The sequence below is a fragment of the Parathielavia appendiculata genome (genome assembly GCF_033297405.1).
Source record: "Parathielavia appendiculata strain CBS 731.68 unplaced genomic scaffold N657scaffold_1, whole genome shotgun sequence".
NCBI classification, from domain to species: Eukaryota; Fungi; Ascomycota; class Sordariomycetes; order Sordariales; family Chaetomiaceae; genus Parathielavia; species Parathielavia appendiculata.
This window is the reverse complement of record NW_026944220.1, coordinates 2,076,245-2,101,219: the sequence shown is the minus strand read 5'-3', so window position 1 is coordinate 2,101,219 and position 24,975 is coordinate 2,076,245. Positions and strand designations below refer to the sequence as shown.

The following is a 24,975-nucleotide window of genomic DNA, read 5'->3' as shown; positions in this document are numbered from 1 at the left end:
CAGTCCGAATGTAAAAATCAGAAAACTGCCGAGCCAAATGACACCATCGCGTTTAAGTGCTCAATTTTGCCGTCACGCAAGCCAACCTCCAACGCGGCAATCCTGACCAGCCGCTGGGCCACGCTGGGCAATAGCAGGAGGGCGACGCCGAGCCCTGCGGCAGCCCTGAAATGGTGAGCAGAGGGGCAACGAGGGGCAGTGAGGGGCAGGCAGCATTTTCCGGGTGCCCAGGTGATGTCAGGCCAAGCCCAGCACCCCAGAACTCGCAGATCCTGCACCCTTGTTCTTGCCCTGAACTGCTCGACAAAACGTGGTCTGGAAGAAAAATTCCAGTCGCCTTGTGATCAAAGTTTCCCTTCTGTGCGGCAGACTAATGTTCTGGGCGTCGTAGCCAAGCCATTGGAATCGTGACTCGTGAGGCTCGCATCGCTCTTGTCCAAGGGAGTGCCACTAAACTTTTCAGAGTTCCCGTCCACTGTCACAACCTCTCGCTTTTGAAGTGTATAAAACCGACCACCCATCAGGCACTCTATCCGGTCCTGTCGTCTTTCCGTCTCAAATCCGGGCAGTAAATATCACAATCTCGCCACCTACGCGACAATTCACCCATTTTCTACCACAACTCCCACTCTTCCTCGGCAGTAGCACCGCACAGACAACCCACAACGCAAAGCAAACATGTCGCACTACCGAACCTCAGGCAGAGGCGGCGCGGGCAACATAGTGGACAGCTCCAAGGCGCCGCAGCAGCCTGTCCAGCCCGAGGACTTGCAGACGCCAACCCTCAAAACATCCATGGTGACCACGGGCCGCGGCGGGACAGGCAACTTTGCCTCGGGCCTTGACGCCGAAGAGAAGCGCCGTCGCCAAGACGTCGAGCCGTACGTTCCCCCCCCGCCTCTCTCTCCCTCTCTCCTTTCCGTCCAAATATCCTAGTTAGTCGCCACAGCAACCCTCATGGGTCTAACATAGTCATCCATCCAATGTAGGGTCGTCCGCCGCGATAGCCACGGGGCGATGATGCATATTGGCCGTGGAGGCACGGGCAATGTGGCCAAGGCGGAGGACTCGTCCCCGCCGTCAGGTCCGGCAGCATCAGACAAGCAGCCGTCGCCGAGCCCTGCGCTTCTTGCTGCCGACAAGGGCAAGGACAAGGAGAACCTGCAAAAGGTGAAGAGCAGGGCGTCGTCGGATGGGGATCATGCGGATGCGGGGGACGACGATGTGGCGGTGCCGGCGCGCAAGCCCGAGGAGGTTGGGTGGGCTGAGAAGGGGAGGAATTTGTTGTTTGGGAAGAAGTGATGGGGTATGGTGCTGAATGATTTCTTGCTGATTAGGAGGGATATGGGGAGAAATTCGTTTCTCTGGGGTTCTGGCTTGTTTGGTGTTCCTGGGTGACTTTGGGTGGCTGTAGTATCGTTCATACCCCGGTGTTGGCGTTCAAAATCGTGGATTGGCTAGGGGGATTCCTCAGGCTCGGCGGCAAGGTATTAGGTACTTGGATGAGGATACGGTATGGATATCCTAACTGAGCGTTATGGAACGGGTTTCAGGGAAGAGTTTGATGTGGTGTTTGTGTGCCTAGTGAGTATCATTTGCCTCCAGCTTCGCTCGTTGGCAGCCCTGTGCAAGATATCCCCACATGGAGCTATTTCAAGCTTGTTTCGTACCTTGCGCCTTCATCTCGAGAAAGCACCCAGTTCACACATGCTACCGAAATCCATGATCCGACACCCAATCTTCCCCGGTACCCTCAGAGTCGTTTGAAGCAGTTATACGCCACATCAAGCCTCTCAATGACCCCAGATATCATTTTAGAAGACACCCCAACCCCTTCGGAGCCCCTCCTCCGCCTCCTAAAATCCCATCTCCCTCACTCACTCCCTGTTCTCCGCCGTCTGCAGTTTGCCCTCAACTTCTCCGGCGGTAGGACACCGCACACCCATGTCTTGTATGCCCACTACCCCGGGGATGACACCAACGACACCAAGGGCGGCCACTTCGCCGCAGGGTGCGTCGATCTCTCCCGCGGCCCGGAAACCCAGCTCTGGATCTACTCCTCCTTGGAACACGCAGCCAACAACAACAACCACTCGAAGCCGGATGCCATGCTCCGCGATGGTTACTCGCCAATAATAAAAGCAGACGACGCGGAAGAGGAGCGAGCGCTGACTCTCGTCCTCGCTATCCTCCGCCGCATCAAGGCCGTCGCTGCCGCCGCTTCCACCAGTAACAGCGGCTCTGACGACGTTCATGACGGAAATGAGGGTGGAAACCGGACCGGGGAGGGAGCCCCCGATATCCTAGTCGGGTCCCTGCACGAAACCGTCCGGCAAGGTTTGCTTGCCAGAGGGGTGCGCATGTCCAAAGCGCCGGCCGTGGGGCCTGAGGTGGACTGGGAGTTCTGCGGGAAATGGCTGTTTCGCGTCGAGGATTTTCCTGTCCCGCCAGCTGAGGGCCGTCATGAGGAGGGCTTGCCGGAGGGGATGAGGTGGGATCGGGTGAGGAAGGAGGATGTTGGGGTTGTGTTGGCGCGGACCAGTATCAAGCGGAAAGAGTGAGTGCTATTTTGAGCCCGTCTTCCCTCGTCTTCTCTAGAAACAACGGACTGCTGGGAGGTGGCCGGGGAGAGTACGGTGGGAAAGGGGTCTGGGACGAGTGCTAACCATGTGTGGTGTAGGGCAACGCTGCTCATGCTGCCTAGCATGGTGGTTAGGCTTGATGACGGCACACCGATTGCGTGGGCTTTTATGGGTGAGTATTGACGTTAGATGGGCATCTGGCTGTCTGACTGACTTGAGTATCATGGAATCTCTAGGACTTGATGGGACGCTAATGACGCTACACGTTGAGGTCGGTCTCGCAGCTTGTTTGTGGATCGACCGTCTGGCTAAATGATGTTCAGGAAGAATATCGGCAGCGCGGCTTGGCGAAAGCTCTGGCTTGCAAGTTAATGCGCGAGCACCTTCAGGACTATGGCGACGACTGCTGGGGAGCGGCTGATGTGTTCGTCGAGAACCATAAGAGTCAGGCGTTATGCCGAAGCATCGGTGGGAAGAACAGCTGGACGCTGTCCTGGTAAGATTGAATTCATCCCAGCATGAACGGCAACTGACTTGTCTAGGGCAATGCTTGATCTTTCCAGCGTTGGGGATTCTATGTGAGGAGTTGCAAGGGAGTTCAACTGAGCCAGATCTAACAGTTCTATGCTCTGCCAGTTGACTCCGGTATCAGTCCGTAACGTACACTGCTATCAGGTTCCTCCTTGCTATTGAACATCCGTCTTGGTCAGGCGGTGGATTTCCTCAAAGAAGAATTTCAAGTCATCCGGGTTGACGAAGGGTGTAATTCCTGGAGTAACGTCAGCAATCCGCCGTGGCCCGGACAGAGACATGCGGACGTACCATGGCCAAGATTCACGATCCAGCCCTTCCTGCGGTTGGCCCAGTCGAAGCCCTTCACCATGTCCGTCACTGCCTCGGTGATCGCGGCGTGCGAGCCGTACAGAACACCGGGATCGGCGTTGCCCTGGAGAACAATTGGCCGGCCACCAACAGTCTTGACGGCCTCGGCCGGATCATGGAGCCAGTCAAGACCGACGATGTTGTAGCCCATATCGCACGCAGCGTCAAGAGCATACCAAGCGCCCTTGGGAAAGACAACCATGGGCACAGGCTCCAGCCCCATCTCCTTGAGCCTCGGGGGAAGATGCTTGGCAATGTACTCCAGGTATGGTTGGGAGAACTTCTTGAATGAGGCGGGCGACAGCTCACCGGCCCATGAGTCGAATACTTGGATAAGCTATCGCGAAATCAGTCCGCGCGCAATGCACTGAGAAGAGTCGATGGCAATACCTGGGCTCCAGCCTTAACCTGTAGGGCGAGATACTCGACGCACAGCTCCGAGATCTTTTGCAGAAGCGCTTTGGTTTCCTCGGGGTACTTGTAAATCCAGGTCTTGACTTCCTTGAACAGCTTGGTCCCCCCACCCTCGACCATGTAGCAGATCAGGGTCCATGGTGCGCCGCAGAACCCAAAAAGCGGTACGCGGCCCTGGAGTTTCTTCCTGGTCAGGGTGATGGCCTTGTAGACGTAGTCGAGCTCCTTTTCGACGTCGACCTTGCGCTGCATCAGCTCGGCGTACTGCCTGTCGTCGGGGCTACGCAGAGGGTTGGGAAAATGCGGGCCCTTTCTGTCGACCATCTCAACGACCATGCCCATGGCCTGGGGGATCACAAGAATGTCGGAGAAGATGATAGAGGCGTCGAGAAGACCGGCATACCGCTCAATGGGTTGCAGCGTCAAGGTAGAGGCGACCTCAGGGTCCCTGCAGCACTCGAAGAAGTCACGGGAGCCCTTGGCTTCGTGGTACTCCGGGAGATAGCGACCAGCTGCGCCGATAGTCAGCGCATATCTCAGACAAGCGCCGGCCGGACAGCAGATAACAATGGGCTGGGTTCCTCACCCTGCCGCATGACCCAGATGGGTGGCCGTTCGACAGTGTGGCCTACACTTTGCGTTAGCATGTTGCTTCCAATTCGAGTGCAAAAGGAAGGAATAAAACAGAACACGGGAAGATGAACAGAAAAGCACCCATGCTACTCACCCCATGCTGCCCTCAAAATCAAGTCATTTTGAAGAGGAGGAAATTCTTCTTCCATGATTGGGATCGTCGATGTCTAAGCTTCCCAGGTCTAATGCTTGGGATGATCTGGATTCCCCGCCAAAACTCCATGACATGGTGACGGCAAGCTCCAGTTGGCATCTGACGCGGGGCAGCCGGGACAGCCGACGGGAATGCGCCACCCATGCAAAGGGCCCACTACCAACGTCTCCGCAAGAAACTATCTTATCATCAGCCACACGCAGCCACAAGCATGGTCATAGCTCCCATTTCCATCCCTCGCTGATGAGCATTGGGCAGTTGAGCGAAAAGTTGGGGAATTTCTCCATTTGACGACGGCAACCCCGACGACAACGAGACCAGCTGGTCTCTATACTCGGCAAATTCACCACATGCCGCTCCATTCACAAGTCTCAGATATTGTCGCTGGATGGAGATGGTAGCAACCGCCAATCGCACCCCTTTTCTCCTCGCGGCGCCCCCGCAATGACCGCCCCTACCTCGCACTGCCGCCGCGCTCTTCAACGCCAGATAGCGCCGTGCAGAGATGCGGTGTGGATCACAGACGGCTTGCTAGCCAGTGCATTTGAACGCTACTGCCGCGTCTCCAAAACATGGAACAGGAAAGCCAGCAATGTCCCGGGGCCACTCGAGGGCCAACGCCGACTTGGACGCCGACGGATGGGAGACGCCAGCACCTGGTATTGTCCGCCAACTCCGCCATCCTGGGCTTTCTTGACACCCCCGGACCTCTCTCGATGGACCTGGAAGCCGCCGTCATCATCCCAAGAACAGACCGGACTGCGAGAGGACCATAACACTCCCGCCGAGTTCCTGTCGCTGTTGCCTCGATGGCTGCGAGATTCGGTGCATCAAGAGGCTGGCATGGACCAGACAAGCGCGGCATCGGCTGATGCGAGCCCATCGCCGGCTACCATGACACCGGCCGACCCTTACGCAGCCCTCATGGACGGCTTCCGCTGGGCGGCTACGCATGCCGACGATGATGCTTTCGCGTCACACGCCAACAAGATGTGCAGCAGACTCCGGCAACGCATAATTCTGGGGCAGACATCACCAAATGACATACTTCTGCTGGCGTCCGAAGTATGGAGTACTCTGGAGTCGCGGCTGCAGGGGTCACAGCGTGGCCAGCGTCTCTCACTGTCATTATGCAGAACTATTCTGAGCGGTCTCACCACTTCCAAGGTGCTTCCACCCAGTTTGATGGATTCGCGGTTTTGGGATACTCTGCTCCGTCAGATGTCCAAACTACCCCACGATGACGCTCTTTGTAACCTTTTCGTCAAAGTTATGAGAGCTATGCCCATGGACCATCGGTCCCTCGTCTCAGAGGGGATTCTGTCGGTTCTGACGTGCTTCTTCTGCGCCTGGAATCGCTCATCCTCAACCCCCGAAGGTCGTGAGATTAGGCGGCTGCTGGACATTGGCATTCTCGGAGAGCTATATGAAAAACAGCAGAAATTGTCCGCCCTGCCAGCAAGCCTGCGGCAGGCTAGGGCGATATCGGAGGTGCTCTATTGCGGTACTCCGGAAGAGACGAAGGGTTTGGTGTCGGCCGTCCACCGGCTCGTTTTCAACGAGACGGCTGCCTCTGCAGAAGGCGGGCGAATGTTGCGATACAGCTGGCTTTATGTGTTGGCTAACATGCCCCACGTCAATGAGGACTTTCTATTTGACGCTGCCGCCTCCCTTTCTGAACCAGCGCTAATGCCGCCCTTATCGGTCGTTGAGGTGTCCTCGTTGTTATTGACACAGTGGGCGAGCCGAGGGTATTTGCGATCCCCTACGGACGTCTATCGTTCTTATAGACGACATCTAGGAAGGCGGGACGACGCAGCTCTCTCATCGTTGTTCCTGGCGCTCTTCTCCCGCGGCAACAACGAGACCCGGAAGGGTCTCTACCGAAGCGCCTGGAAATTCTTGGGCAAGCTGAACCGAACCGACTACGTGATCCGCTCGCTAGCCTTCGACTCACAGACCGGCAAGCTCCCAGTGCGGATGCTCGAAGATCTAGCGTGCACGTCCGATGACCACTACACGGCGATCCGCCTCCACGACCTCTGGTCGCGCCACATCAGGACCAAAGACCAACCACAGTGGTACCCGGGCGTCTTCGACAAGTACGCCGAAGCCATTGTCCGTGACCCGCGCATCCCCGCCAAAACGATCTGGCGTGTGCTGGACATTGGCAAGCTCGAGAGCCAGCAGAGCACGTTGGGGAACAAGATGCGGCGCCACCGCGGCGCGTTCGGCCAGCGCCGGGCCGCGGTCGTGGAGAAGATGTCTAAGGCGTTCATGGACGCGCCTCATCTGTCGAACCGGGCCGCCGTTCGCCACGTTTCGCGGTCGTTTGCCTTCCTCAAGGCCGTCCGCGGCAAGGTGCCCGACTTCATCCTCCAGGACTTATACCGCCTCGTGACGAGGGACCTGTGGGAGGAGAAGCCCGGGCGGACGCAGCGGCTGCTGTGGTTCTTGAGGATCCTTGAACGCAGACACGGCCTTGAGTTTGCCTGGTCATGTCGGCTTGCGCTCCGGCGCTGGAGGGCGAGGCTGACCAAGATCTGGCTGAGCAAGGGCAATGGCTGGCAAGGGTGAATGCCATTGCGCAGAGTTGGGAAAACTGATTGCCGTTGAAGCTACGCGTAGATTATGTTGAACTCTACACAGACATGTCTTTGCGCAGGGGTTACCCAGTTTGTCAGTTCCGTCAACGTGAGAACATGTTGCTTCTCCCCGTCAACGCAGATGATGGTTCCGAATACGTTACTCGGCGAGTGGTTGCTACTATGGTATGATGGGTAATGAAAATCTCCATGCGGGGTACCCACGCTAACCCGGATATAGGCTTTGGCATAGCTAGTAATACTGTGGATCTCTGCTTGGCCTTTGCTAGCATCGAAATATAAAACTCGAGCTCGCTGGCGTTTCTCGATAGTAAGCTGTTTGGTGCCGCTGGATCCCAATGGCCGTGCCATCTTGCTATTGTGAATTGTTGAAAACAAAAGATGCTTTGGAAGAGAATGTCAGAGTGGAAAGGTTTGATTGGGTGTGTTCAGCTGATTGGTCAAAACGCGTCAGCTTGTTGTGCCCACAGGTATTTGACATGGGGGTTTTCTTCATGCACGCGACCACAGTACTACTGTAGTTGCAATCTGGCAGCAAAGTGCACCTGCTCTGAGCCAATGTCAAGACTGGCGATCAGGGATACCTTACCCTAGTGTACGGATAGCGGTTAGGGCGCACAAGCCTGCCTCAATGCGCCGTCAAGGCCACGGTCACATATGTCTAAGGCTGGGGAGTGGCGGAATCCGTGCATGGGATTCCACACGTGGTCTGGAGGGACTTGAACGGGTGGCAGTCTTGGATTGATGTACTGGGGCATCAAATGCGCCAGAGGGAATTCAGCTCTCCTCCTCTCTGGCGGGCTATCTGACTACCTAAGCTCAGCCGCCGGGTTCAGCTTCTACGGAAATGGAGGGACCTCTCATGACTGCTGCCAAAAAGCAGCCCGTACGACGGGCTCAGCAATGGGAAATATATTTACCGGGTGGAATGTTTTCCCCTGAGACAACCATCACACCTGCCATGTTCCGACAGCCCGAGTGCATAACAAGGGCAAAGGTGTGGCCCAGTCTGTCCTGGCGTCCGTCATACCTGCTTTTGCTTGTGCTGGTCGGGACCCTTTTGCTCGCATGGGCTCTTGGACGAGCCGTTGCACAGGATGACGAGCGGTCACGTCCCACGACAGGCCCGGAGGCGAGGGGGTTGGTTGCCACGATGCTTCCGACAAACACCTTCTCGTCGAGGACTGGCTCTGTCGGCCCGGCCCATCTGGCGCTCCCAAGGGCTGCGCGTTTTACCTAGAAACCCTCTTCGTGTCACGCCGAGTCTCACTCAGACGCGTAGTGCCGGATACGGGGAAATGTAGGACGGAGGAATGTGTGAGGGATGCGTGGTTGGGGCTGATTTAGGTTGGCGGATTGGGATGGCGAAGCTGGGACGTTGCGCTGTCTCCTGCAAGTCCTTTTCCTTTCGTCTTCTTTCCTGGCCTCGCCTTGCAACTTTGCTTGTGCGCTGTCTTTCATGTTCACGTCTTGGAAATTATGTGACGGCAGGCTGCCTCCCGGGCGGCGCAGGGCCCAGACCAGGAGAGGGGTGGGAGGGGGGGGGCCAAGGCTAGGGGCGGCTAGAGGTTGCTTCACGTTTTGGGCGCTCGACAACTCGATCTCCCCGATGGGCCTAATCTCGATGCTGCAGCGACCCTCTGACTCCGACAATCAATATCTCTGATGGGACGACATGATGTAGGTGCGCGACACACCAATCGCAAAGATCGCAATCTGGAGCTTTCCCCATCCATGCGGGCATGCAAGAGAAGTGTATAGGGCTTTTTTTTTTGTCTCGGTCTCTACCTCAAGTTGGTGTCTTGGTTATCCGAGAGGCGTGCGCTTGGACGGGCTTGTCGAATGATGGACCTGGGCGATTCAGTGCTGTACTCGGTGATGTCAAGTGTTGTCCTCGCCAAGCTTTTCGCCAAAAAAGATCTGAAACCATGCATGTCCACGCCGAGAAGATCGGATGATCTGCGCCGCTAAGCCGGAGATCGGATAGTGCGAAAGCGGGGTGGAGATGAAGAGAGATCACGAGCAGATTGGGCATGAATCTTTCCTTAGCTCGAGGCGCTTGCCATGGTAGGTGCATGTAAGTACCTATACTTGAGGCGGCTTCCATCTGATCACGCTCTTTTTTCTGTAAAAGCGAGGGAATAGTAGGTTAGCCCTGTCGCTCACTATCTAGCAGCGAGCGACAGTTTAGCAGATAGACTAAGACTGTAACAATACTTATGCAATGTATAATGGATTATACTGCCATCAGATAACGCAGATTGATTAGAGATAAGATATCGAATGATAGTAATATGCATTAAGTACTCAGTCTTATTATATCTTTATATTATTATTTCCTATGCCGATATGCTCGCAGGTGCGCTGGTCCTTCTACTGCTATATACAAAGGAAACCGTACTGTATAGGTCGGATAAAAACCTCTGTCCTCTACTTCGTAGCCATTATATATGAATCTAATATACTACAAAAGAAAGGAGGCCTTTTGCCGGCCTCCGGAGCGTTCTAACCCTCTGCTAATTCTAGCTCTAGCCTTCTAGCTAGGTTATATTCCAGCAGCCAGCCAGAGTCCATCAGCCAGCTAAGGACTTTCCGAACAAGCCTAGTACTCCGGGCATCTACCCTCTGTAGTACGGTTTGTAGGTCCCTATGTGACCGAATTTCTCGCGGTCCCCACGGCCTCTATAGAGGTGGGTCAGAGCACTATATCGCTAAGTGCTGTACGGTTTCCCTGCCTTCGCCACACTCGCAGTAGTGTCACGAACCAACCATATGTACAGGCCCAGTGGGGCACAAGACAGAAATGCAGGAACCGCACGAGGCCCACACGATAGTCGTGGGGGCCGGGCGATCAAGGGTAGACTTGGGTAGCTGGCTACCCAAGGCGATCAAGGATAGCTCTTGGTAGACTGCGATCATGGGCGATCATGAAGGCTCTACCAAGTATATAGTCACTCGTTCTGGAGGACTCTGGGAGTTCTCCAGCAAGCAACTCAAGTGCAAGATTGTCAGTACCTTTGGACATTGCTTGTTGTGAACCCTTTGGCTTCACCGAACCTCACCCCGTTGTCAAAGCTATGACCTTCAGGAGTCCCTTTCAGAAGTTGGGGCTTTGAGATTCGTCACAAGTAGGGAGTACGGACCTCTGGGACTTTGACTTTGAACAGGTAGTCCGCAGGCCTATATCCCCTATATGAGCTTGGGAAAGAAGAGTACTCTGGGCCTTTGTGAGGCCCTCGTGTTTCCTCAAGGTTTGTCGGTGAAGAGAAGGACTGGAGGGTCTTCGTCGGCCATCCTCCTACTATTGGTCCCCTGCGAGCCAGTTCTCTATTGCTCCCACTGGGTTTACCAGGCCAGCACCACTACTTTGTCAGTGCTCAATTTCTTTTCTCCCACTTCCCATCTCTGGTTGGCCCACTGGCTCACTGTAACATTGGCTTGTTCAATGGCCATTGTGCTCTGTGGGCCCTGTCTAGGCTTCTGCCCTGGGCCCCTTTTCTTCCTTCTGAATTTATAGTAGACCCTGTTGCAAGCCTCTGCGATCAAGTGCCCTGCACTGGTCCTTTCCTCCCCAGGCCCAGCCCCTGTTTGTAGGGACTTCTTGCGTAGCCGTTCCTCAAAGTCAGCTAACTATTTGTTAAAATAGAGGTCCAGCGGTAGCACCCAGGCCTATTATATTTTTATAGGTATCCGTGCTACCTAGGTAAGCATTGCTTATATGATTACTTAGATATAGAAATAGTCTAGCGAAAAATCTATATTGATCATATACTGCAAACGCAATCGTCCTGCCCAGTTAGGGCAAGGAGTCCCTCCGCGCTATTTTACATGCAAGGCATTCGCTCCCGTGCTACGTCCGCGCGGCTTAGTTGCCGCTTTGGCACGCTTAGCAGTTCCTCCTATCCAGCGGTCAGGAACTCACCTTTCCAGCTTGGTGACGACGAAGCTATAGGCGGACATCCGGCTTCCTAAGTTCAGACACTGCCGGTAGGGGTTTAGGAGGTCTCCGGGCCCTACGTCGTAACTGAGAAGCTACAGTAGCGCTTACGTTACGTAGGAGCTCTGCCATCTCAGTCCTCTATAGCTGCTACTCAGTTTTTACCACTTATCTGTTGAGATATAGTTCGATAGGGAGTATTCAGGCTTCGCTCTCTATATCGTGCATTAGGGTCACCTTATAGGCTCCTGTTACAATTCTAAGACAGCGCGCTTATATTGCCTGGAAGCTGCGCAATCCCTCGTAGTATCTTCTGAGCGGAGTACGTATATACTAAGCTATTGCTCTATATGATATAATGCTTCTAAATACCTTCGTATATATTTTACGAGCTTGCGAAATACATACCCCATATATCTTCGCAGTGAGTCTTGTAAGCGCGAGCGTCTAAGTCGCTATCTTTACGCCTGTAACGGTCCCAGGAGTATATTGCAACTAGCTGGTGACGACTCTACGAGTTTGTCTCGAATGGAGAAAGAAGAAGAAAAGAGAGAACTAGATGACAGGAAGAGAGGGCAGCTCTTATATGCTCCGGAACACACAGACACTGCCTGCTTCAGGATGACGTTATCATGATACCACGGCCGAGGGTTACCGAGGCCATCATGGGCTCAGCCCATCACAACGCCTATTTCTTTTTCATAAGCTTTGAAGAATAGCTTACGGTCGAGTTAGACCTCAAGAAATCTAGCCGACTTAACAGAGGCGAGCCCTGGTCGCTCGCCTCCTAATATACTAACCTTCTAGCTGCGTGGGCGCTGCGTCCACGTAAAATAGATGGGTTCGCTCTTTGTAGACTCGAGTTTAAGAACTAAAACCAATTTAACGTTAACTGCTATTTTCTAATCATTAATATTATACCTAACTAAGTATTATTAGCCTAAAGCAAGGACTCTACAGAGGCTCTTAATAAAGCTTAGGGGGCTAGATGGGTCTAGGAGACTACCAATCAACTATAATAGTATAGGGCCCGGAACCCGGCTCTACCCACCATACAATCGGCCGATCACCAGCCAAAATCTGAAGAAAGAGCACTAGAAAGACATGAGGGCCTTACAAAGACCGAGAGCTCCCTACTAACCTAGGCCCGAATTAGGGCTATAGGCCTCAAGGGCTTCCTCTTCCCGGCCAGAATCTCTCAAATACCTACCTCCTACTACGAATGTGGCCGGGCTAGAGAAATAGTGGAACACTTAGCTATATAGTGCCACTAATCACTAAAGCTAAGGACCTAGCTGGCTATAGAGATACGCTTGCAGAGAGATCTATACAGAGCTCTCAATAGAGTAAAGAAACAAAGAGAGAAGCTTGCAAGAAAGGTGATTAGGTAGCTGCAATGCTCTAAGAGGCTCTTAGAATATAGGCTAGCTATACGATTAGAACTAGGCTAGTTTGATAGCTTAGTTGGCTATCTCCGCCTTTCTTTTCGCTATAGTGGGTGGATTTAGAACTTCAGACTAGTATAGGGTAGATAGAGATTTTTAGTCCAGCCTTATAGGCATAACTTTCCTTTGTAATTAGTAGTAGAGGGTCTGGCGAGCCATATAGCATAGGTACAGGAAGAAGAAGTAGAAGAATAAGAAGAATAAGAATGAGAATAATAATAAGATTAAGAATAAGAATAACGTATACTAATATACTATTATTGAATTTAGTGCGTTCAGAGCTTATATTTGATGGATTTGCAGCTTAGATTCATGAACAGTTCGCCTTGCTTATAGCCTTATAGCCGTTGCCACTTCAATACGACCGCACCTTTTTGCACAGTAGATGACCTACTTCACAGATCACCTTAAGGCGCTTGCACTGTCAACAAAGAGGTCTGATTTTGAGATAAGCTCCGCACACATTGGGCCGAACCCAAGAGTTTTTGTTCGGCACAGCTAGAAGGAGGCTGCCGAGACGATCGCTTTCTGGCGATTGGTGTGACTTTGTAACAGCCAGGATGGCAAAGTCGGTCCCTGAAAGACCCTTTCGCAAGTCATTCCCACGCGCTTGCCCGGCGCGCTGCAGCCCAAGGTGTCGGAGGACGGAACAAGATCGCAACCGAAGCCCTGGCCCGGGTGCCAAGCAGCCCTTCTGCAGCCCGGGACGATCTGCGTCGGGTATTAGTGGCCGGGGGTGGATGGCTCACGCAGGAAAGATGGAACACCCTGGAATTGCACAGGGATCATCGATATGACTTGGAACCAGGCAGCTGCCACCTCAGAAGCCAGCAGCCAGCGGAAATCGTCCTTTCCCAAGCCTGCTCGTGTGGGCTGTAACGGGGAGTGCAACAGCATGTCATACCTTCCCGACCAGGGCTCAGGTAATGCCAGGTACCTTCTCACCTCAGAAAAACAATGAGTACGTAAGGTACTACCTCAGAACAATACAACGTAGAAATCAAAGCGACACCTGGGCTGGTGCGTGCCCACCTCAGTCCGCTGGCGACGGGACGCCGCCGGCCAGCCAAAGACACCGGCAGAGACACAGAGAACTGGCAGGGCAAGGGTTCGCGCAGAACACGCAGCACAGAGCCAGAGCTACGGCTGCCTCTTGTGTCCCTAACAATGGAATAAAGCCCGAAATCATGTTGTCCCAAGCCATGCGGCTGGCCAATTCCTCGAACGCACCATCGAATCCTGGAGCATCGAAAAACATGGGCGAGGGGTTGTGTTGAAAAAAGGGACTGGTCGACGAGCACGGGCAGGGACCAGCATGGGCAGCGGCAGCAGCAGAGCAGGTTCGTCCCGAAGTCGATTTCTTTGCAAGTTCAGGTACAAGCCGACTCACTAGCCGACCAGGCCGAGTACGATTGGATGCGTCTGCACGCCCACCTGCACACTGCCTGCACACGGCGGACTGGCTGCGATCCCAAACCATCCAACACCCTCCAATCTACTTGAGTCTTGAAGCCCGGCCCCTGCTTCTGCCAGCCATCCGAGTCCGTCACTCTATTACATTACTTGGCAGTTCATTATCTCCCCTCTTTCAGGTTGCTCATCCCCGCAACCGTCGACCGACAAGTCTCGATCTCGGACATCTATGAGATATTATGTGAAGTAACGATCGACCACGAGTACGCTTCGCGGCTGCCTGGGGCTGTATCCGACAGCACATGCTCCACGTTCGTTAACACGATCGATCATTGGTCGCTACATACCGTCTGTCCAGCCCCCGTGCTCGACTCAGTGTCTGCTCGGCTCCTCTGCTCGTTCGGATTCCGTTGATAGCCATGTCTTCTAATCATCACGTCTCAGACATGATGGCCGCCAACTACTGGCCGCATACCACATATGCCGGACCGCTCCGGCAAAGCCAGGGAGACTACGCCGCAGTTCCCGCCCCGCACACGACCCCCATGCATTCCTGCGTTATGGGCGGCAAGGATCTTGCCGCCCCGTCGGCATTGCGGAGGCACAACTTACCCACAGCAATAACTACTACTACTACTGCGCCAAGCACGGATTCAATTGCGGGAACGGTCGGCCCAGGAGGAGAACATTCTGTCACGGTAAATCGGGAGGAGAATGACCTGGATGCTGTTGGCCCGGCACCTGCTCCCGTCTCGCAAAAGCCGATCCGCCGCCGGATGCGCATGATCACGTCTTGTCTCGAGTGTAGACGGCGAAAGCTCAAGTGCGAAAAGAAACAGCCATGTCACAATTGCAAGAGGTTCCAGCGGGAGTGCGTGTACCTCGGGCCCAACCTCGACGAGGCCAGCCAACAGCGGCTGACCGAAATAAAAGAGAAGGTGGGATCCCTTGAGCGGCAACTGGAGAGGGATGTGGCCAAAGGGGCGACTTGCCGCCGCAGTGGCAGCCCAAGCCGGGGCGGCGATGGTAGCCAGTCCCATCAGCAGCGCTTTGTCGCAGACGATGTCGAGGACGAGCTCGGCGAGGAGCGCGACCTTCAGATCACGCCAATGGTGGCCCTTGACCTTACCTACGACGACTATTCCGATGGCAATGGGACCGACGATCTCATCGATCTGGGAGTTCGCGTTGGAAAGATGAGAATAACGGAGCGCATTGGAGGCTTAAACAGGCCGCGCATTTCGGAAGAGGTATCCCTGCCCACGCCACAACGTAAGTGCCTTCTCTTCTCGCTGACGTTGCATAAATAGATCCAAGCTGGAATTGCCGACAGCCGCCAACCTCAATCCCATATGTACGCTACCTCTAGCGGGTATGCGTCCGACGAAATGCAAGAAGCTCTCGAGCTCCCTGATTTTCTCAGGCCTGGAGACTCATACCTCGCCCCTACCAGCGGCTTCTTTTTTGGACAATCGGGCGAGTCGCCTTCTTTTCTCAGCCTGTTGCCGTCGCCTGAGTTCGGCGACAGGCTAATGCGCCGCTACCTCGAGGCTGTTCACCCCATCGCCCGCTGCCTCCATCGGCCGTCTTTCGAGGGACTATATCATTCGTTCTGGGATGATGTGAGGCAGAACATTGAGCCTCGCCCCTCGGTCCAGGCTGTTGTGTTTGCGGCCTGGTTCGCTGCCGCCGTCAGCGTGGATGACGCCTTTTGCCGGGACCAGCAATGCGGCAAGGCCCAACTGGTGCTCCACATGAAGATCGGGACAGAGACTGCGCTCAGCAAGGCGGGATTCCTGAGTACAACGAGGTTCGAAACCCTCCAAGGGTTTGTTATGTACTTGGTAGGTTTCCGCAAGCCTGGTCTTGGGTCCGAGTCATTGGGTGGACTGACGGACATTAGCTTCCACTATGCCGAGACGAGGTGTCCAGAGCACACTCGGTTCTTGTTGGCGCCGCCGTCCGGATGGCCGAGTGCATGGGCCTCCACCGTGACGGCTCGGCCTACGGCCTCAGCCCTCTGGAGACACAGGTCCGTCGACTAGTTTGGCACCAGCTATGCTTCCTCGACATCCGTACATGCGAGGCGCAAGGGCCGAAACCGGCAATACGGCGCGAAGACTACGATACCAAGATGCCGCTAAACTGCGAAGAGGACCAACTGACGCCGCAGACAACCGTATGGCTGGCACCTGCGGAAACCTGGACGTCGATGCTCCTGTCGATCATGCGGTTCGAGATCAACGAGATGATGCGCAATATCTGGGCGGACCGCCGCAAGTTGGAACTGCGAAAGACGACGTTGACCGCCATGCTCAGCAGGGTTGAGAACTTCCGCAAACGAATGCTGGAGAAGTACAACAGAATGCTCAACGACCGCGTACCGATACAGAAGTACGCAAAGCTCGTCATGCAACTGCTCATCTTTCGACTGCATGTCATGGTGCTGCACCCGTACCACTCCAATACGGCGAACCCGCTGCCCGACAAGTTGAATGGATTGCTGGTCACCAGCGGCGTCCTGATCATTGAGATTGCCATCCGGCTCGAGTCCAACCCCCTGTTCCGAGATTGGGCCTGGTACCTTGGCGCTTACCAGCAATACCAGATTGCCCTGCTGCTGGCAACAGAGATATATTACCGGCCCAACCACCGGGATGCTCAGCGTATATGGCCGTGTCTCGACTGGGTCTTCCAGCTGGACCCTAATGTGCCGCGTGAGCAAAAGATCCTGCAGATTCTGACGGAGATAGCGAACAAGACGAACATCTACATGGGATTGCGCAAGGTCCGCGCACCAACCACAATCAACAGGGCCGTTCCCGGGAAGCAGGCTGTCAAAGAGTCGCCTCCGCGGTCGGCCCCTGATCCGCTGCCCCTTCCGGCGCCGCCCCAGGGGCCAGATCTATTCCACCAGGGGCCGCAGGTCCACCACACAGGTGCCGGGATGGTTCCGGGACTCAAGACAGAGCCCATTGTCTATCCTTCTCAGATGCCAGGGACTGGTCCTGCGGTACCAACATCCCTGCCCGGCCCCATGAACGGCGCCCTTGTGGCCCCTCCCCCTCTACCACCGTCCTCTGTGGCCATGGGCATGATGATACCCCCTTCGCAGCAGAGCCAGCTGCACCAGCTGAGTTTTGCTCCGCCACATCAAATGGTGTTTACCGGCGTGTCGAACGGCGAGGCCCTGTGGAGCTTGCCGCCGCGCAATAACGGCCCCGGCAGTCCCGAGAACAGCAGCGACGGCGGCAGTGTTGTGGGACAGCCGCAGGCGCATGGGAATATACCAGGGCCTACTGGGCAGTCGGTCCCAGGGATGAATGTCATGGAGGGACTTGACTGGGTAAGTTTGTACTCTTCTATTGCTCGGTGTGAAGGTAGTGTGGGCTGACGATGAATGCAGGATAAGATTCATGAGCTGTTTCCGACCGATCCCCAAACAGGCCAGCTCAGCTTTAATCCGTTTGCTGATTCCGGGATGGGCCAGCAGGGGTCGTGGTAGGGCTCGCGCTTCTTGATTCCATGGGATTGCTTTCGCTTTTCAACGGTCTGCGTGCTGGGAAACTCTGACTTCTGGGTATTCTCCATTGCTATCTGGGTAAGAGATGGCAGTGGATATCACGCATGGATTCGCTCCGTTGTCGAAGGGGTGAGCTTGCAACTGTCTGTACTTTCCAGAGATAAGGATTGCCTTTTGCTAGGGTAATTCTTGCTAATGGTCTGCTGCTGCTTTGGATATATTATCCGAACTACCACCGGAGAAAGGGGCTTTTTATTTTGTCACCCAGTACTGGAGTGATATGAGTATGTGCCTGGCTTTGATCTGCGGATGCTCGGTGACTTTGCGAGTTGTCACTCAAGAAGTCGATGTGGGCAATGTCACTCTTTTAATTGTCATCTCTACGATACTTGGTGGCACGCCTTTCCTTAGTACTCAACATATGGAGGACAAGACGTCTAGGTTTCAATTGTTCTGTAATCTTGGCCGGTTGAAGATCTAAAGATACATGGGGTACGCAACATATGTCTTGTAACCTTCACTCCAATTATATTCCCACATGTCTATTCCGACGCCAACCCGCCGTTCTACCTAATACCCAACCCGCAGCCCTCTGGTGCAGAACCGAATTGGTATCTACCATCATAGCCTCAGCCCGCTCTCCCACCAATGGCTCCCCCAATGCCAACGCCACCCATAGGTTTCCCCCTCCCAGCGCCACCACCTCTCTCCGGGCACTCCGAGTCCCATCATCCGCAGCGGCGACACGGGTACGGGTTCAAATAACCAAACCCCGCCCCGGCTCATGTCGTCGATCAGCGCCCAACCGGTCATCTGCAGCCAGCAGACCACAAACACCAGATTCCCGGCCCGGCGTATCCACGGGGGGATTCTGTTCATATCCTTCACGATAGATCGGAGAACGAAGCACGCCCCGTTCTGCACCAACGCCCCAATGCCCTGCAACAGAAAGAACACTGCCGACGGCCACGCCGCGGCCGTCTCTCGCGTCACGGACGTGTAGTTCCCCGCGGCGTGGAGCAGTCCGCTCAGGACAAATGCCATGGCCACCTTCACCAGGCTGCGCACGAGTTTTTTCTCATGCTGATGATGACGCTGTGGGTACGGCGGATAATAGAAGACAAACGACAAGAGATACTCGGCCGGCGCGACGAACCCGGCCCGGAACGTCTGATGCCAGAACCCGCCCCAAAACCCGGCCAGCCCGCGGTCGAGCACGGTTCCCTGGCAGAAGAGGCCGCCAAACAGCGTCGGGTGCTGCCACAGCTCGGCGCGCGCGCCGAGCAGACGGGGCAGGATGAAGACGGCTGCGAGCTGCAGCAGGGCGTAGTAGAGGTGCAGTACGGCGACGATGCCCGCGATAGCGGCGATGTTGCGGACCAGGGGGATTATTTGGCCTGGAACGGCGTGGTTGTATACCCCCGGGAGGGAAGGGGAGGAAGGGTGCAAGGCGTAGGCTGGGCCGAGGACGAAGTAAGGGTCTTGGCGCATCGTTGTGGTCAGGATGTCGATCAAGAGGTAGGAGAGGATGATTTGCTTGAGGCGGGACCGGAGGAAGGAGGCGTAGGTTTGTGAGCGGGTGGTGCCGGCGCGGGTGGTGAGGGGCATGAGGTCGAGCCGAACGGGTTCGTGGACGAGCTTGTCATGGCTGATGATGTGTTTGGGCAGCGGGGGGTGCGGGATGGAGGGGATGGAAAAGTTCCAGCCTCCGCCGCGGAACGAGATGAGCAGACCGGCGGTCCAGCCCAGGCGGGTGAGGAAGGGGGCTGTGGTGGGAAAAGGCTGCCAGTAGTACTCGCTGTGGAGGAGGGCGATCGCGACGCTCTCGTCGGGCGGGACCATGGCAGACGACTTCTGTGTCTCCTCGCCCCTTATGAAGCCATTCGCGTGTGGTCTCCTCTGCCGCCTCTCAACCCTTGCGGCGTCCCATTGCGCACGGGTGAAGATGAGACATCTTAAAGACCAGATTGTCCCCCACACAGCCATAAGTCCAGTTGCGTATGCCACGGCCTCGTTATCCGCAGACGTCGTGCGTATCAGGTTCACGTTGAGATAGACGACGGTTGCAGCAACCGCCCAACGCATGCGGTACAGCCATGGCCGCTGCTTGTGAGGGATGCTAAGGTAAAAGAGCGGGAGAAAGAAGCAGCCGATGAATGACCATGGGAAGAGCAGTGGCTTGACTTTGCCGGCTGCAAGTGCTGCTCGAAAAGTTTCGCGGTATTGTTGTTGGTGGTAAGCCCCGAGGTTGAAGTTTCCGTCGTCAGGACCGGGTCCTGGAGGGTGGACAGCCATCCGACGCCAATGGGCAAGAAGGGGAATATTGGTGCGAGAAGATGTTAGTAAAGAAGAGAAGGCGAATGGAAAATGAAACTTTACAAACACCAGCTGGCGCACGCCCCAACAACGGATTTTGCCGCGGTTGCCGCTTAAATGCAGTTATCAAATACGGAAAGGCCAAAGACGAGAATATGATTAGTTACTGGTGTCTCACTAATATCCCGAAGACTTACACTGTCGATCTCTTTCTCGCACCACGCCACTGGTCCAGTCATTCAGGGGGATGGGACATGACTCGCTGAGGGCTCAGAATACAGTAGATAGATTTCGAGGAACTTTCAGCGAATCTTTTACTCGACCCGCCACTCGGGCACAACCACATCTCCAACTCTCACAGTAGCGAACTGCCTCTCCCTCGTCAAACTTCCAACTCCCTGAGATCCACTATAAGCCATGTGCACTCCAAAAAACACCGTCCCATCAAACCGCCGTGTCTTGGACAAAGTGACGAACGGCTCCTCGCTCTTTTCCGCCGTCTCCTGGTTGATACAGACCATGTGGCATCTCCTGCACGCACCCAGCATCTCATACCCATGCTGGCCTATCCTCAGTGCTGACCACGAGTCTTCGGCGTAGGGTAGTAGGCGGGTGTCCACCACCGAAGGAGCGATTATGATGTTTGCTCGGAAGACTGCCGGTGAAATTTCTGTTGAGGTCGGTTTGGCGAGTTTGATCTGTTTGTTGAGAGCGTCGACGCTTGGGAGCGTGATGGCAAGTATGGGGCTTTCGTTGGAGAGGAGGATCCGACGGGACGCTCTTCCCGTGTCAGAATCTGGCGGTGAAGGTGGAAATGAGCCTGGTAGGGCGGGTTTGGTTGTTGGTGGCGGTGAAAGTTGATGTTTCTGGAGGTGCGCCTTGGAGTGTCGCGTGCTCTTCCCTTGGCCGCCGGGCGGAAAGCGGGCTAGTACACAGGGTACCCCGAGTATGTCGGAAAAGAATTTGTTGACTTCCGGTAATGCGTATGTCTGCGCCTGGATGTCCTCGCCGCACACTCGGGAGGACCTGGACAAGGGGGTCGCAGACCGGAAGAGGGACGGGTTCTTGGAAAGAGGTATGGTAATTTGTCGAGGTGCGTGTGCTGCTATGTGGCCCGCATACCTAATTCGCAGCTCTCCTTTTTTGAAATCGATGAATGGGCGTATGAGTGCCATTTTGGGATGCCGTTTCTGGCTCAGTGCCTGGCCGGTGCCTTGATGTACCAGGCACCATTCTCTGTCCCACGCTAGTCCTTCTGGTCTGACCTCCCAGTCCACTCCTGATGGAACCTCGAATCTTCCGCAGCTTTTAATCGGGTAGATGGAAATGCTGTGAACCTGGAGCCATGACTGACCATGAGGCAGCGGTACCGGGTTTGTAAGAATCGGAGTGGGTGCAGCATCCCGATAGAACTCGGCAACGAAGTTCACAAAGCTGTCCACGTCCGATATGGTGCTCATGGCGCCGAGACTTGCCCTAATGACACCAGTTGGCTTTCCAGCGATGATGTCGTTCTCGGTTCCGCAGCGGAATCCTGAACTGAAGTTTTGCATCATCTCCCACGGCTCAAGCCCGAGAGCCGAGGCAATGCCGCCTGGATTGCAGACGCCGCCCGTACGGATATGGAAGCGCTTCAAAGCGGCAAGCTTTTCGACCTCTGTCAAGCTCACCCAGGCCCCTAGGCTATTGCGGACGTTGAAGGCAATGACAGGACCAGTTCCGAGGCGGTTGTCGGTTGAGTCTGAGTCCTGCGAGTACAGAACACACACTGGCTCGCCATTCCCATGTCTCAAGGATTTGAGCCCACGATACAGTCTCCTTGAAAGAAACGAGGTGTGGGCGGCGACGTCCCGCATTGAGCCAAACAGTTGCTCGTGAACATCCATGGCTGCGTCAAGTACAATAATGCTATGGATGGGCAGTGTCCCATCCTCGAGACGCTCGTGTAGAAACTGGGTCTTGGCCGCATGCCACTGCTCTTTCAAGCAGACGACCATGTCCACCGTGCCTCCGCCGAAATACCGTCTCGGTCTGAGTGCCTCTTCTGCCTCCCGTCTCACAATCAAGGCGCCGAGATCCGGAAACCCAAAGATCTTATAGAAGCTGAGCACCGTGAAATCAGGAGCGGTCTCGGGCTGACTGAGGTCCAATGGAGAGGAGCAGACCAGCGCTGCTGCGTCCAACAAAGTGAACGTCTTCTTCCTGCCGCGACGGAGTTCCTCAGCCCAGCGCAGGGGATACCGGTGGCCGTCCATGTTGGATTGCGCAGGATATGCGAACAAGATCGGGCGGTCCCCGCTGTCATCACCCAAAGGCGAGTCCCCTTTCTGCCATTGATCAACCAGCCTGTCGTCGAGGCATAAGCTATTTCGAGCTTCTTCCCTGACGCCAACCAAACTGGTGTGGCTCGCTTGGTGGTAGGCGTAGTCGAAGCCATCAGGACCGGCCCTCAGGGCATCAGCAACCAACTTGATTCCAGCTGTCGTGTTCGCCACAAACACGAGGTCGAACTCGGCCGGGTCAGCGCTGAAGAAACGGAGCACGCGGAGACGGATGTCTTCTATTCGTGCCGTTGACAGCTGAGACGAGGCCGAGGCTGAATGTGGATTCCCAAACAGGTTGGCGGTCATCTCCTTGGCAAACCTGTCCATCAGGGACTTTGGATAGAGAGTTGTGCCCGCATGGTCGAGGTAGATGGAGCCTGCGGCGAAGTTAGTCACAGATCAAACAGGAGTGCAAACCGCGTGTTCATACCATCAAGCATGGGATACTCTTCATCTCTGAAGCTTTCGACACGGGCATTGTAGCCTGTGTCCACTCGGGTGTTGAGTCCCGCCATAATCACTCACTGCTGCTATAGTCGTGCCTTTGACGCAGCTGACAAACTGGTCGGTATGAGACATTGAAAATAGGTGCCGAAATGAATGAACTTAACACCGAGTTCTGCATGATTCTGGGATGGAGAACTCGTGGCGTCCAAAAGCGTTTGATAAGTGCGAGATGAAGCGAATACGGCTGTCGCCGGCGATTGCCTTAACTGTCCTGTGGCCCTCAGTTGTCGACTGTGCAAACCCGGAGTTCGCCCCCTTCCATCATAGGATCGTGGGGCACCAGCTAGATAAGATAAAAAGTTTCACTTTGTCAGCCTAAGGCAAACGCAAGGCTTCCACTGGAGCTACGGGTCCCGGCTCCTACAGAGGTTACCGGCAAAAGTTTTCCAAGTGGGCCAGGTACTGGCAAAGGTGGACCACCACCCCCTCGATGTACCTTCACCATGACAGCGCGTCGCATACGCAACAGTCAATTCAGAAAGGAATATACATTCCGTTGGCATCAATAACTGCCTGTTGCCGTATGGGCATTGTATCTACACACTCCCTTAGAAATTCCTCAGGGACTGCATCCCACGCAGCGCGTACTGCCTCTCGCAGTTGATCGTATGACATCTTTGCTGGGTAGTTGACTGCAATGTAATCCTTCATCCAGTTCCACGCGTTCTCGATAGGATTCAAATCAGGGCTAAACGGGGGATGGGAATAAACAGAGATCCCTCGAGCCTCGAGCTCCTCGCGTGTCACTTGCGCAGAATGAGGAGAGGCATTGTCATGCATGAACACCTGACCTGGATGGAGACGAAACCACCCGTCAATAAGAGGGACCACTCTCTCTGTGTACTTCTCTCCAGTGATCGTCCCCCAATCTTTCTCCCAAGAAAGAGAAGGCCCTTTGCCATATTTCACTGAGTACGACCCCCAGAACATCCATCCTTTTGGCCGTGGTTCGCGCTCGACAATGCAAGTGGGATCGTATGCTTCGTTTTGACGGCGTGTGACCCAGACCTTTCGATGGGTACCAGCAGTCACCCAGGTCTCGTCGGTCCAGAGGATTTCGTGATATCGCTCGAGGGGCCAGTATACACGCTCGATAGCGTCGTTAAGGCGGAGTTGTCGGTTCTTCTCGGTAATCGGAGGCTTTCGGTATGCAACATAGCGTTTAAAGCCAGCGTTGCGAAGAGCGTAACGGATGGCGTACTCTGAACAATCCCAACCAAGAGCAAGAGGAATCTTCGAGTAAGGCATTCGGCGAGAGGCTTTCGAGGAGGTAACAAAGGCAATTAGCTCTTCAATCTGTTCAGGATTGAGAAGGCTAGGTCGGCCAGAGCGTTTTTTTGGCGTAACATTTGGAGCGCGGCAGGCATGTCCAACTTGGTCGTAAGTAAGCCCAAGTTGTGCGACGATTTGATCGTACGACAGGCCAAAATTGCGGAGGGTTTGAACTTGAAGCCGCTCATCGCGGGAAAGATCACAGCTCTTGAAACGCTGGCTGGGTGGCGTAGAGGGGGGCTCCATTTAAGGTGATGGTGTTGGTGATGACTGTTGCGCGTGCGACGCGCTGTCATGGTGAAGGTACATCGAGGGGATGGTGGTCCACCTTTGCCAGTACCTGGCCCACTTGGAAAACTTTTGCCGGTAACCTCCGTACTAGACTCACGAGTCCGTGTCGCTTAGTCATCACACCAACCGTATCAGTTGCCACAAAAATGCATCTAGCGCGGCAACCGGGTGACAAGAAAATTCATAACGTGTTTATCAGCGAGTGCACCACTGGTAAGGGCTGCACAGACACTTAGTCGAAGTACTAACAGCTTATTCCCCGCTTATTCCCGTCGTTAGTGCTGCACCCCAAATATATATGCAGCCCTTACCAGTGGTGCACTCGCTGATATGGTGCATTCGCTGATAAAACACGTTAGTTACTCATAATTCAAAAATAATCCTATCTCGAGGAGATTTCTTTTGACAACCAGCTCGAAAGTGCTTATTAATAAATTCAGGATATAAGAGAGAGAGAGGGCATGTTAACAGGCCATTAGATGACCTGTTTTTGTATATAAAAATGCTAGGAGGTCGAGGTACCTAAGACGTATTCAGCGTTATAAGTGTGACTTTTTTTTATCACCCGGTTGCGCGGCCATTTCCCCGCGATTTGTCCAGTCGATTGGCTAGCGCATAAATTGCACTCTGACCTCCGCATACATATCTCGACGTACATCTGCAATCCGATTATAGA

General features: G+C 54.7%; 8 protein-coding genes across 8 annotated transcripts; 5 read left to right on the top strand and 3 right to left on the bottom strand.

The window, feature by feature from the left end:
* Nucleotides 1-992: 992 nt before the first annotated feature.
* On the top strand, nt 993-1,802 carry N657DRAFT_639260 (uncharacterized protein). Its single transcript, XM_062791745.1, has one exon. The coding sequence runs from the start codon at nt 1,018-1,020 to the stop codon at nt 1,300-1,302; it is 285 nt and encodes a 94-aa protein (XP_062652540.1). The 5' UTR covers nt 993-1,017; the 3' UTR covers nt 1,303-1,802.
* N657DRAFT_560978 (uncharacterized protein) lies at nt 1,797-3,082 on the top strand (the record flags this gene model as incomplete). The annotated part of the gene is made up of 4 exons (XM_062788025.1): nt 1,797-2,557; nt 2,717-2,758; nt 2,802-2,853; nt 2,906-3,082. 4 exons carry the CDS (start codon nt 1,797-1,799, stop codon nt 3,080-3,082), a joined length of 1,032 nt encoding a protein of 343 aa, XP_062652539.1.
* Nucleotides 3,083-3,123: 41 nt separating this feature from the next.
* On the bottom strand, nt 3,124-4,739 carry N657DRAFT_660339 (uroporphyrinogen decarboxylase; the record flags this gene model as incomplete). Its single annotated transcript, XM_062795039.1, has 6 exons — nt 3,124-3,351; nt 3,405-3,801; nt 3,855-4,390; nt 4,465-4,506; nt 4,606-4,650; nt 4,730-4,739. 6 exons carry the CDS (start codon nt 4,737-4,739, stop codon nt 3,269-3,271), a joined length of 1,113 nt encoding a protein of 370 aa, XP_062652538.1. The 3' UTR covers nt 3,124-3,268.
* Nucleotides 4,740-5,109: 370 nt separating this feature from the next.
* N657DRAFT_652354 (uncharacterized protein) lies at nt 5,110-7,242 on the top strand (the record flags this gene model as incomplete). Its single annotated transcript, XM_062794287.1, has 1 exon — nt 5,110-7,242. One exon carries the CDS (start codon nt 5,110-5,112, stop codon nt 7,240-7,242), a length of 2,133 nt encoding a protein of 710 aa, XP_062652537.1.
* Nucleotides 7,243-8,001: 759 nt separating this feature from the next.
* N657DRAFT_639257 (uncharacterized protein) lies at nt 8,002-8,771 on the top strand. Its single transcript, XM_062791744.1, has one exon. It carries the CDS (start codon nt 8,119-8,121, stop codon nt 8,509-8,511), a length of 393 nt encoding a protein of 130 aa, XP_062652536.1. The 5' UTR covers nt 8,002-8,118; the 3' UTR covers nt 8,512-8,771.
* Nucleotides 8,772-14,515: 5,744 nt separating this feature from the next.
* On the top strand, nt 14,516-17,571 carry N657DRAFT_676510 (uncharacterized protein; the record flags this gene model as incomplete). The annotated part of the gene is made up of 4 exons (XM_062795901.1): nt 14,516-15,316; nt 15,377-15,910; nt 15,970-17,412; nt 17,473-17,571. The coding sequence occupies 4 exons, from the start codon at nt 14,516-14,518 to the stop codon at nt 17,569-17,571; spliced, it is 2,877 nt and encodes a 958-aa protein (XP_062652535.1).
* A 443-nt stretch (nt 17,572-18,014) lies between these two features.
* On the bottom strand, nt 18,015-19,975 carry N657DRAFT_639253 (uncharacterized protein). The gene has a single exon (XM_062791743.1). It carries the CDS (start codon nt 19,882-19,884, stop codon nt 18,211-18,213), a length of 1,674 nt encoding a protein of 557 aa, XP_062652534.1. The 5' UTR covers nt 19,885-19,975; the 3' UTR covers nt 18,015-18,210.
* Nucleotides 19,976-20,047: 72 nt separating this feature from the next.
* N657DRAFT_586089 (PLP-dependent transferase) lies at nt 20,048-23,039 on the bottom strand. Its single transcript, XM_062789797.1, has 2 exons — nt 22,660-23,039; nt 20,048-22,606 (listed from the first exon to the last, which is right to left on the bottom strand). Exons 1-2 carry the CDS (start codon nt 22,742-22,744, stop codon nt 20,220-20,222), a joined length of 2,472 nt encoding a protein of 823 aa, XP_062652533.1. The 5' UTR covers nt 22,745-23,039; the 3' UTR covers nt 20,048-20,219.
* Between the last annotated feature and the right edge of the window lie 1,936 nt (nt 23,040-24,975).

Bases quoted from the DNA above. Each gene is read 5' to 3' on its own strand.
- N657DRAFT_639260 (XM_062791745.1), top strand. From the start codon at position 1,018: ATGATGCATATTGGCCGTGGAGGCACGGGCAATGTGGCCAAGGCGGAG.
- N657DRAFT_639257 (XM_062791744.1), top strand. From the start codon at position 8,119: ATGGAGGGACCTCTCATGACTGCTGCCAAAAAGCAGCCCGTACGACGG.
- N657DRAFT_639253 (XM_062791743.1), bottom strand. From the start codon at position 19,884: ATGGCTGTCCACCCTCCAGGACCCGGTCCTGACGACGGAAACTTCAAC.
- N657DRAFT_586089 (XM_062789797.1), bottom strand. From the start codon at position 22,744: ATGGCGGGACTCAACACCCGAGTGGACACAGGCTACAATGCCCGTGTC. The intron at 22,607-22,659 runs GTATGAACACGC...ACTTCGCCGCAG, and splicing joins AGAGTATCCCATGCTTGATG to GCTCCATCTACCTCGACCAT.